Source organism: Merops nubicus, unplaced genomic scaffold, assembly GCF_000691845.1.
Source record: "Merops nubicus isolate BGI_N331 unplaced genomic scaffold, ASM69184v1 scaffold6003, whole genome shotgun sequence".
Taxonomy (NCBI): Eukaryota; Metazoa; Chordata; class Aves; order Coraciiformes; family Meropidae; genus Merops; species Merops nubicus.
The window spans coordinates 22968-35520 of NW_008598140.1; the positions used below are offsets into that span (position 1 = coordinate 22968).

Below are 12553 nucleotides of genomic sequence, written 5' to 3' on the forward strand. Positions count from 1 at the left end.
TGCGCTAGCCCCCCCCCTCCCGCCCTCCAGCATCCTGGCAGAGGGATCTGGGATACTGTGACCCCCTGCAGCATCTTGGCAGCAGGATCTGGGATGCTGTGACTGCACACAGCATCCAAGCAGTGGGATCTAGGAAGCTGTGACCCCTGCCAGCATCTCAGTGGTGGGATCTGGGATGGTTTGGGTGCTGCCAGGGCACACACTCAGCCTCGCTTGTTTGGTCTGGCCCTGGGCCCCCCAACTGCTGCATTCGGAGGGGAAACCACCCCTGGGCAGCACGTGAGCCCCGCTGTAGGTCAGGGTGAATTTGCTCCCTGCTTCTTCAGCTGCCAGGTCTTGGGATAGGAGGGAATGAACCCGACCAGTTTTCAGTGTTTTGGGACATGGGTGCCCATGGCACTCATGGCTTCATCAGCATCCCAATTTTTCCACATCTAACCGGAGTGGGTAGGCAGCCTGGGGCCGCTGGTGGCACAGTGGGGACAGCCCAGCTGTGCCAGACACTAATGCCCTGGAAAACACCACCAACACAGGAGCAGAAGCTTTACAGCTCATCGACACTGCCCCTACCCCCTCCTCACCCCTTTCCTGGGAGCAGCCGGGGCTGGCAACACATTTCCCACCTTCTCCTTGCAGTGGCAAAGCCCCGGGAGACATGGGATGCTGACCCAAACACCACTCCATCCCACCCGGCACTTCCTTACAGCCTCCACCCTGCCCAGAGCTGCAGTTGAGATTATTAAATCCATTAACAGGAAACCATCTGTCTTCGGGAGCACTGGACAACCTCTAAGTTCCCAGCCTGACAGCAGCTCCCTGGCCGAGCAGGTGCTGTGCGGGACCCAGGGCAGCACGGAACCAGAGCTGGGGCACATCTGACTTTCTGCTCCGGGGGAAACACAGCAGTGGAGAGACGGTGCTGGGGACAAGTGCTTCATTGTGCCAAGGGGAATGAGTGTCTGGAAATGTCCCTGGGTGGGGAGAGAATCAGTTCATTTCACCTCACCTCAAAATAGCCATTGTTACTTTTTTAGATGGGTTTGACGACGATGCTGGGTTTGCAAGTCCTTGCTCTGAAGCTCATGCCTTGGCTACAGTGTCCAGGGCTTGTGGGCACACAGGTCCCCCAGTATCAGAAAGACAGTCCCTGAGATGGCACCATCCCAGAGCTGGGGGTGTGGGGATGGAGGGAAGTAGGGACGGAGAAGTGGATGGATTTGGAGATGGGGGGATGTGGGGATGAAGGGATTGGGGAAAGGAGGGATGGACAGAAGCAGGGATGCAGAGACGTGGGGAAGAAGAAATGGAGGGATTTAGGGATGGAGGGGTGCAGGGATGGAGGAGTGAAGGGACGTGGGGATGCAGGAAGCCCTGTGATGGGACCATGAGAGCACGATGCAGTTGGGTATGCAGCTTCTCTGCATTTCAGCAGTTTTGTGGCGGTTTGTTTTCCGTGTTTGTTATTTTATTTATTATTATTATTTTTCTTTTCACCAACTTTCTGGAATATTTTGAAGTGACCAGAAGTCTCCTCAGTGGAAGCCTCTCACTCCTATTGTGATCACAGCCATTCACTGGAGATCACCATGAGAAACTTCTGTTCACACGGGAGCTGGATGCTGTAGCCGATCAATCAGTCAATCAATCACACGGTCCATCCATCACCTTGCTTACAGCCCGAGACAAGTGAGACAATACCCATGCAGGGCTGAATGAATTACCCATTTGGATGGGTACAAAGCTGGAGACCACCAGACCGAGCCCACATTTACACCAGGGTGACTGCAACGAGAATTTCCCCTCCTGATTCAGACCTTTATTCCCAGCCTGTGGGATGCTCCCAGCTCTCTGCAGAGCTTGGCCTCACGGTGAGCGCTCCCTGGGAGTGAAGAGCTGGGATTCTTCTGTCCTTCTGTCCACTGCAAAGTCCTCCCTGGTCATAGCCCATACTCAGCTCTTGGAGCATCCTCAGCCAGACAGAGCAGAAGCAGGCTGTGCCCCCAGCCTGACATCTGCTCCACAGCCTGGCTGGCAGCTGGGAGCCCTTTGGGCAGGAGACGAGCCCTGTGTCCGGCTCCAGCCTGTCCCTTGGGCTGCTGATCCCCTCCAGATGTGGGAGCACCAACACACACAGGCACATGCTCCCTCTCACTGACCATCAGTGCTGGATAGTGACCAAGATGTGTCCCTATTTCAAGCCCAAAGAAAAACTAAGGCCAGTGGGTGCTCTGCTTGCAATGCTGCAGAGTGAACACTTAGTGATTTCCTTTCCTGGTCTGGAGACAAATCTGGTTTGAAATCAGACATTTCCTCCTTAGGCTTTGCCTTCTCAGTACACAATTGGCAATCCAAAGGCTTTTGATAGACCCTTTCACGTTACATTTGCAAGGTGCTACCTAAGTTGTCTTTTTTTTGGTCTATTTTTGTTGAGTTTGCCTCTGATAAAGGAGGCGTCCCCAGGGATCAGCCTCCCACAGGATCCTGTGCTCCCTCTGCTCAGTGGAGAGCATCCCTCCTTCCATCGGGCAGTGCAGCTCCCTGGGGAGCACAGCACCCGCCTGGGTGGACACCCTGGGGGCTGGCAGGAGGCTGGAGGAAGTTGGGGGGCTGTGCCGTGCCCAGCAGCTCGCAGCCAGCCAGCCCAGTCTGAGCAGAGACCTGGACCTGCTGGAGTGACTGTGCCTGGGGCTGCCCACCTGAGATTTGGGAGGGTTGCACCGTTCAATTGTCTCAACCTCTGAGACAAAATCATGGCACAGGGAGCGACTCCAACCCAACCATCACTCCATGGCCATGAGAAGCAGGGGGAGATGGTGTTTCAGGGGACATCTCTCCAGCCCTGCTGACACAGCCTCCAAGCCTATGCCAGAAAGATGCCCTGGGAAATGCCACCCAAACACAAAACCCATGGTGCAGCCCAGGTGCAGAGCTGCCCCTTCTCCACCCATTGCATTTGCCTCTGGGCGCAGCACCAGGGGGAGATTTGTCCCTGACTTCACCTGAGGTTGGAACAGGTCCAGAAGTTTAGATAAGCATTTGGGGAGGAGCAGCAGGTTGGCCCCATGCCCCATCCTGACCTGAGGTGCTGTGCGATGCCAGCGTCCCATCCCCACACTGTCATTTTTCCGAGCAAGTCTCGCACCCCTTACAGATGTTGTGGAGGCAGCTGGCAGCTCACGTGGCATTGACTCCTTGTTTCCAGCCCGTGCAGCTCATTAAAAGGAGCTACGGTACATTTAATCCTTTCCTAATGTCACTTTTCCCTTGAAGCTGTTGCTGCAGTGATGATCACAAGGTTTATGTGACCGTGAGCAGGGAGGACAGCAATCCACAGCCTCTGCTTGGAAGGGAAGCTGTTGAGCCAAGAGGAGCACGTTCCCACGGGCATACATGGGTACAAGGCTGGAAGTGAGGAGGTGGCTTCCAGCTGCCCGAGCCATGAAATTCAAACACAGCTCCTACACCTGTGGTGGGAAGAAGGGATTCAACCCATCTTCTAACAGCACTGGTGGGGTTTTGCTAGGGGGATGCAAGTGCAGATCTGAGGGACCCCTGTTCCTCCACGTCCAGCTACGATGGCTGGGAGCTGTGGCCACACTCTGAAATCTGTATTTTGCCCTTCTGCTGTGAGATGGACAAGGCACGATCCTGCTGCTCCCGTCTGTGACTGCCCTGGGAGTGACAGTGTGTACCTGGGAGCAGGGGAGTCTCCAAGGGTGGACCTGCATCACCTTCATTCATCTGGGCATGGGCAGGCAAAAATTAAAGCTTTTGATTTTCAGACAAAAGAAAACCAACCCTTTTTTAGGGCAGGATTGCTCTGACTACCAGCAAATGATGCTGAAACAGGAATATTGACTGACCAGAGAGGCCAGCTTTCCCCATTCCAGGCTCTTGGTGGAGGATCTGGCTAAAATTTGGAAATTCCCCCCCCAAAGCCCAAGCCTGTAAGTAGTGGAAAGCCCTCCCTGCCTGGGAAGGGTGTGTAGCCTCAAGCTCTGCCACAGGATGGAATGGGAAGGCATTGGGGGGGGAGTCCCAAACCTGGGATGGGGGTACAGGGCAGTGGGGTGTCCAGTGAGCAGCACAGAGGTTGTGGTGGCTGAGACCTTTTTCAAGTGAATGTTTTCTACCATTTCCCACAAAGTTTTCGTTTTCCCAGACTGAGGCCATAACCTTCAAGCATGTTTTTACAAAGTGAGACACAGAAGCAGGAACAGTCTTGAAAGGCTCAGAGAACCCACGGGACTTGTTTGTTTGCTTGTTGAGGTTTGTTGTTGTTGTTTTTCCTTGGGACTATTTCTGATTGTTCCAGAGCAGAGACCTGACTTCCCATGTCCCTTCTCTGAGCTGCTTCCCAAAGGTATTGCTCATCCTTGCAGGCCACAGTTTGCATCCACCTCTGTGCTGGGACCTCTGCAACCTGCAGCCAAGCTGCTTCAGGTCCGTGCACACCCAAGGGAGCCCCGGTGACTGACCAGAGTCAATATGATATGAGGGTGACAGACCACTGGAATAGGTTGCCCAGAGAGGTGGTGGAGGCCCCATCCCTGGAGACATTCAAGATCAGGCTGGATGAGGCTCTGAGCAGCTTGATCTAGTTGGAGATGTCCCTGCTTATGGCAGGGGGTTTGATGACCTTGGGAGGTCCCTTCCAGCCCAGACATTCTATGGTTCTGTGGTTCTATGATTCCATGATTGCTGAGTGGGGTTTTTCCCTTTCCTGCACTTGCATCCAGCCTTTTCCTCACCAGCCATGAACAAAAGAGCTCAGGCAGCACCTTGAACTCAAATGCCTTTTGAAAAGTCCAGATCTGGTTTTGAAACTGCAGAGGCTGATTTCCAGGGGAAAACCATGCAAAGTCATGTCACTCCAACCACCTGGTTTTATTTAAGCCCACTAGCTGAAATCATCCACCTAAGAGAATCATTTCCACGCCAGTCTGGGTTCAATTCGCATAAGACAGTGACTGGCTGGTAGGTTTGTAAACCTTTTCCCCCATGGTCAGTTTTTTTTTGCCCTTTCACTGTGGGCACCTTTCTGCATCTCTGAATGGGACCAGAAAAAGACAGGGTAGTAGCAAGAGCTTTCCCTGCCTGGCCACAAAAATGGGAAGCAGCCCCTCCTCATCCTCCACTATCCCACCATGGGAGAGCATGAATGCATTTCATCTAAACAATTCAGTCTGGGACTGTTTCCCCAGATTGATTTGGACCTCTGAGAGCTAAGCAGAGCCAGGTAGGATCCCCACACCAAAGCTGACATTGTTCTACCCTTTGTACCAAAGCCAACTTTGGTCAAAGCTCTTTTGAAATTTGCCCTCGTGGTCTCGGAGCGGTGCTGATGCTAACTCAGCTCTTGGTAAGGAAGGTACTTGCTGTCTGGTGTAGCCACAAGGAAAGGAAATAAAGCAGCATCTCTCCCAGAACTATCTGCATCCGAAGTCTTCCACTAATACCATTGGAGCTCTGGTCTGCAAACACACAAGGATTTGTCAAGATAACACCCCAAATTTCAGCAGGATGCTCCAGGGTGGTGGTGGGGGCTGAGTGATGCTAAGACCCAGGACTGCCTGATGTTCCCCACCGAGGGGAAGGGATGACATATGGAGAGTTCAAGCTCCCTGGACAAAATGGTGCTTAAAGAGTCCAATAAACATCACTGATCGGATGCCAGGCCCATCAGATTGCTCAGCTTGGCTCAGGCCCTGCTGGGCTTTCATGGGGAGGCGGCACGAGCAGCTCCTGGTGAGATGGATTGGTCCCTGGTCACCCCTCCGGGCAGGGAATGGGGACATCCAGCCCTCCAGCGACATGAGGATCCAGGAGATGTTGTTGAGTCATTTCTCATGGCTCACAGACTGTCAGGATGCCCGGCTCACTCACAGCCAGCAGATAAACCTCTCTCAGCTTCCAGTGAGAGGTTCCTTTGCTGAAGGGAGGTCTCTAACCCTGCTGAGATGTTCTTCATTACTGGCTTTATGCAAACTCAGTTGGGTTGGGCAGACCCCTAAATAACCCAGAACCTAAGTTCTGGGACTTGCTCCTTCCCCCATGGGCCCATTTGCTTCCATGATCTGCTGGTCTCAACTGGAGCCTTTACACCTTGTGTCCTTCACAGCCACGACACTGTTCAAATACCCTGGGAACCTGCGGGCAGCAGGGGGGGGAAGGGTCACCCTCTCCTGGGGTTCTCCAGCTCCTCCTACCACCCCCTGCTCAGACCCATCTGTCCTGAGGGAGCCAGGGATGGAGAAGTCCCTTGGTGACATGGTGGGGCAGGTGCTGAACCCTCTAGGGGTATAAATCAGGAGGGGAGGATGATGGGATGTTGGTGCCGTTGTGGTCGTGGAGATGGGGGGTACAAAGAGACGCGTTGAGCTCTGGGTTGGCATCGCACAGGTCCTGTTTGGTGCAAGGACAAGGGGAGGGGAAATGGGAGGCTGCAGACCCCAGGACATGCCAAAGCTTTCTCAGGACAATCCTCCGTACGGCAGCTTGCATGAAGATGGTGAACCAAGTCCATCAGGGCTGTGCTGCTGTCCGCAGGCTGCAGCTGCTACTGCAGGACCTTTTCCTGCAGGACCTCCCTTTCCAAGCTAAGATGCTTTCCCTGCTCCCAGCCTTGAGACACCCCTGAGCACACCTGGCCCAAGCAACACCACCAACCACAACCACGTCCCACCCCGCAAGGCTGGACAGGAGACACATCACTCTGACATGCCCAGGTCACATCAGCACCTGAGAGCACTTAGCACAAGAAATGCACAGATCACAGAATCACTCTGGTTGGAAAGCACCTCTGGGATCATCAGGTCCAATCTCCAGCCCAACTAGGCATGGGATCTAGGCAAAGAAAGGAAATGCTGATAGGCACCAGTAAGCAACCCTTCGGGGTTTTGGTCTCTTTTGGAGGATTTTTGGGTTTCCAGTTCTCCACCAGAAAAACTTGGTGGAACTGTTCTCTCAGCCTCTTGAGAAGGTACCACTAAACTTTAATAACCAGCCAGTGGTGATCCCGGGTCCTTACCTCTGTACCATCAAGCATTGGTTCCACACTGAGTAACGCCTTTGTGCTTAGGTTTAGGATCTCTGGGAAAATCTTTCTGCATCCTCTCTAAACTCCCATGTGCTCCTAGAAGCACCCATCACTCAGGATGCTGCACACTTATATCAAACCGTCAGACAGTTGGGCATAAGAGGCAACCACTTGCCCCAGTACAAACAACAGAATCAATATATTCATTTAACGCAATTTCATTTCAGGCAGACGATGGTTCAAAAATTTTGATTTCAAACATGCTTTAAAAGCAGAGCCAACGTACCTGCAGGCTCCTCCGTGCTGCTGGCGGTGGTGGTGGTGGGAGCAGCGGGGATCTCTGTGCAGGACAGCGAGCAGCAGATGAGAAGACACAAAAGAACGAGATATTATTCCGGATCCCCAAGAGCCTAGCCCCTCCCTGCACATACCCCATTTTCCCTTTCCAACCATGTCTACCAGAGAAGGGTGTTTCCCAACTATGTTCCCCAGCAAGGAGTTTTGCAAGAGCCCCAGAAACCAGCACACCAGGACTGTACCCTGTGGGGAACTGGCCTCCCAAGAAGGTGTGGGAAAGGGTCTTTTAATCAGAGAATTTGTGGTACAAATAAAAGATAGAGGCAGTGGGATAATGGATATGGTGCCACAGCCATGTTGCCCAGACACAACCTGCTACCACTGCAAGGTGCCAGTTTGTACCCCGGGGTGAGGGATGCTCTTGCAGGGGCTTAGAGGGTCCCTAAGCCAGGCAAGGTGGTGTGGCTGCTCTGCAGCACCCAGCCCCAACTCTGCAGCACCCAGCCCCAGCAGGCAACAGGAGCGTGGCTGCCTCTCCTTGGCTCTGGGTTGTCCCTTCCAGCTGCTGCTCCCACCCATGTCTGGGGCAGTTCTACCACTATTCTGGTGCCAGGCGTGGCTTATCTCACACCTTTGAAGGAAACACAGAGGTATCTGATGCCAATGCAATGGTCCCTGGGTTTGATTTGGGGCTGGCTTTGCGTGGCTGAAACCACATAATCTTCTGGCTCTTCATGCCCAAGTCTGACTGTGTTTGTTGATGTTGAAAGGGATGGACTGCAGATGGAATGTGTTATATGGTCCCAGCTTTGGCAAAACAATCTACTTTCCTCAGCGCACATACCCAGCTCTCAGTGCTGACATCTTTTCTGCATTTAGGGCACAATGCTGCAGTTTCTGTGCATCCCTGGGAATCCCTGCAGGGGTATCCCCTACCAGTCCAGTTTGAAAACTGAATTTAGGCATGAGCTGGGGGTTGGCATCTGCCTGCTTTTTCTTTTGCTCTCAGGAACCTGCCTGGCCATGGAGACAGGGTTTGCTGGGGTCTGTCTGCATTGCAGCAACAGCAGCTCATATGAGTGCAGCACAATTAGCACTATCATAGAATCACTGGATCACAGAACTACTTGGGTTGGAAGAGACCTTTAAAGGTCAAATAGTCCAACCCCCCTGCAGGGAGCAGGGACATCTGCAACCAGAGCAGGTTGCTCAGAGCCCCGGCCAGCCTCCCCTGGAATGGTTCCAGGGATGGGGCAGCGACCACCTCTCTGGGCAGCCTGGGCCAGGGGCCCATCACCCTCAGCACCAAAAATGTCTTTTTTTATATCTAGTCTAAAATGAGATGACTTTTTGAGCTGTTCACCCTCATGCAGTTAAACACAGGCCCAGGCCCATGTGAAACACGTGGTGCACAGCCAGGCCACAGGTGAGCAGCCAGCACAGCCATCCCAGAGCTGGTGGCTGGATGGGTGTTGGTGCCTGCTGGCATGGGCTGCAGTGCAGAGTGACCCCATTGGTGCCTTGTCCGTTCCCCACGAGGTGATTCTTGCATGACTATGAGTCTTTAGGACAAGGAAAATAGAAGCAGAGGTAAATCAGAGAGTAGCTGTGCTCTTGCAGAGGGGGTGGCCAGCCCCTTGCTAGCTGCAGGGTACCTATGCCCTCCCAGAGCCACACGGGAGAGCAGTGGGGGAGAGAAATGCCTGCAGAAGTTCTGCGTGAACTGCATCCCCACACATGTAGGATATGCTGACTGACATTTTTCAAGGATGAAAATGTGCTGCTTTGGGGTTTTCTAGGATGAGAGAATTGTGAGTTGCTCATACCCTCACTTTAACTGCAGACCAAACTCCCAACAACTGCACAGCGGCTTGGTAGCCAGGCTAGGATGTTGCTTGAAACATGTTTTGAACAGAAGTTTTGGTCTCTTGGAGAGGAGGTTTTGCGGTGACACCGAGGTAAGGGGGTGTCCCGGGTGCTGGGGTGCTGGCTGGGCTGTAGGGCAGCCTGGAGCTGGCTGCTTGGATCATGTTAAACGTCTGGTTGGATCGTGTTGAAATTCCATGTCTGCCTTTATTTAGTGCAACGAATCCCAAGGGAGGTGATGCAAGGAACAATTTACTCTCTGATTTACCATGGCCCTGGGGAATGATTAATGATAAACCTTTGTGCATACTTGCTGCAAAGCATACCGGAGCCCTGACTGCAGCATCTTGGGGAAACAAGCAGCTGGTTTGAGCTCTTGCCGTCCCATTGCAACACAGGGAAGAATGAATCTCAAGTGACCAAAAACCATCCTGGAATGTACGTTTTCTACAGCAGGAGAAGGTGGAGAAAGGATGTTTGCCCCCTAATTTGGCCATGGCCATCCTGAGAGGCAGATGCTGCGAGGCGCCAGTGCGGGAGCAGACTGCGAGTTCCCAACAAAGTCTTGATTCTTTCAACCTTCACTCCTCTTTTTCTATTCCCTCCTTCCCAGCCCATCCCAGGCACTCTCTATTTGATGCTTCATTTCATTAGGGCAGGTGGAGATGTCTCATGCAAGGTGCAGGAGGTATTGAATGATCCAACAGCAGCAAACCCAACAGGCAGCAGGGAGGAGCACAGGGCTGAAGCCCGCCTTGCCTGGGCAACAAGGGACCGAGTGGGGATGTGGGTGTTTGCAGAGCACGTGCTGCAGAGGAGGGACTCCGGGAGCTGTACCTGGTGCTTGCTGCTGTTGTTCAAAGGGCAGAGGATGAGAGCAGCCTTGAGAAACCGAGCCAAAAACCAAACCCAAGGGAACAAAGGGTCAAACCACCCATGTTTCTGGGTGGGTTGTGTCAGTGTAAGATCTCCAGTAGCAGTCCAGGAGCTGTCGGCTGAGTTATTGTGATGCCAGCTCCATCAAACAAGCAGCTCCTCTTATTTGAGCTCTGTGCCAGTGCAGCACAGCCTGATTTTGGAGAGAGAAATCTGATTTTCATGATCTGCGTTAGCATCCAGAACTGATGTGGTACCCGAGGCAAATGTGCTCTCATGGCACCTTTGCTCTGGGAAGCAAAATCAAATTACCAGCAAATTGGGCTGTAGATACACTCACACAAACCACCCAATAAGGCAGAGCTGGAAGCTAGGAGTGAGTTTTGGTCTGTATGCCCTACTGTGGACAGTGCACTGGCAGGGGCACCCAGGCAGCACTGCCCGCGGGCACTTGTGCAGTGGGGTTAGTAGCCATCCCAGCTGGGCAGTGGCTCCCGTGGGTTTATAAGAGTTAATGACTCTAATCTACAGACACGGAGAGAGCGATCCACCTACTTATGCAGGGGGCAATGGGAGAGCGGCTCTGCTGGTAGCCTTTGGCGCATCGATTGCACGTGATGCCGGTGACACCGTCCTTGCAGGGACACTGGCCCGTGGTCTGGTTACAGGTTTGGCCAGCGGCGCCCACGGGATGGCAATCGCATTCTGGGGGGAAACACAGAAAAGAGGGTCAGGGGAGAGCAGAGCCGGGTGACAGCCATGGGTCCAGCTCCCAGCACAGCTCCCATGCCACGGATCCAACTCCTCCACAGCTGGCACCGGCCTCTGGCAAACGTCATGGCCACAACGACCTGAAACAGAGGTGGCATTCGGCAGAGGGGTGCACATGGCCATTGCCTGGGGACAAAGGGGAAAACTCCGGAAAGGGGGTGACCCAGCCACAGCCAGACTCATGCTGAGATGGAATTGCGGGCAGGACATCTTCCCCAGGGCAACAAGTGCTCTACAAACCTGGGAAGGTTGCATGGGGTGGCTCCACTCAAGGATACCCACCCACAGACACTGCCACAACCTCGTCCCTTGGGTTCTATGATCAAGAGTTTACAGGACTTGAAGAGGAGGGGAGCATTGCTGCAGGACTCTGGGAGCTGCAGCACCCACTTCCCCCACCCCAGCCAGTTTCAAACTCCCCAGGGCTCTCTGGAGCAGAGGCAGGTTTGTCAGGAAGAGGTACAAAATCAAGGAGCATTTCATCGCCCCTTCAGCACACAGATCTCAGTCAGGAAGCAATGGCTTTTGAAGATGTTGAGAATTCATTTCACGTGCACTACACACACACACACACACACAAAACTCAACCAACCACGCTCCTTTCAGAGCTCTTGCTCAAGCCCTTCCCTGCTGAGCAGCATCCCTGGCAGCTGGCACCACAGGCGCAGGAAGGAAATGCCCTTGTGGGATGCAGGCAGGCTGGAGGACCTGCTGTTCCCGGCCAGATGGATGGAGGCTTGACGGCAGAGCTGGGCAGATGTGAAGGGTTTGGCAGGGGATGTAAATACTGCACTTGAAATCATTCACCGTCTCATTTCCCACAGTGGGACTTACCGGCGCAGCTGTTTCTTAAAAAAAAAAAAAAAAGCCCCCAAACCACCACCACCAACAACAAAAAAGCATCGGGGCTTGTTATCAGCAGTGCCTCAAAAGGATTATGGCCTCGCACATTTGTTAACAGCCCTGTTTTCTAAGAGCTGCAAGCGCCGTGCCAGACTGTGGTCTGCCCCTGCTGAGCGGTGGCAGGGAAAGGCAGGAAAGCTTTTCCTTTTCTTGTGCAGCATCCTTGGGAAGGAGCCAGCCAAAACCCTCCCTGGGGAGTGCTGATCCTGCTCTCCTTTGCCCCTCAGGGGAGCTGCCTGCCAGGAAAAGGGTTTGGGGAAAACCTGCCCCGCTGCCCAAATCTGGAGCAGGCTGGGCTCTGGGTGAGGACCAGTGTGAATGTCTCCATGCGTTCCACAGGCTGGGCTTGTCCTACAAACACCCCCAAGCCCCCCAAACAAAGCATTGTGCTGGACCCTACAACACTTCTTGGTTTGTCTTGCACCCCCTTTGCTCTAAGACACCTTAAATCCACCTCACCAGGGGACAGCAGATCACACCCCACGTTCGTTCATACTGAGTGTCCAAGCTGTGGTGTTTGGCTGGAGCTTTCCTCCAACCTGTCCCAGCACCATCCTGCTCCTGCTCCCTGCACCAGCAGCCCCAGTTTGACCCTTACTGGAAAGCAGCTCCCAGGCTGTCCCCCTCCCAGCAGGGTCTGGAGGGTGCCTGGAGACCCCTGCACTGGGATGTCCCCTTCTCCCAGCACGGGGCATCCCTGTGCACGAGCAAACTGCTGTCATTGACTGAGCCTTGCCACAATCTGGGGATTTTTCACATGGGAGAGAAAACTAATCCAAATAATAAAGCTTTTGCTTCCTT

The 12553-nt window shown here is 53.6% G+C and overlaps 1 protein-coding gene across 1 annotated transcript in view; it reads right to left on the reverse strand.

The window, feature by feature from the left end:
• The window catches only part of LOC103769710 (netrin-1), a gene marked incomplete at its 5' end in the record, with an annotated part of 46182 nt that overhangs the window by 18696 nt on the left and 14933 nt on the right, over positions 1-12553 (reverse strand). Inside the window, 2 exons of the mRNA XM_008936935.1 lie at positions 7326-7379; positions 10634-10783. Coding sequence (XP_008935183.1) covers positions 7326-7379; positions 10634-10783 — 204 coding nt within the window. The remainder of the gene's footprint in view (positions 1-7325; positions 7380-10633; positions 10784-12553) is intronic.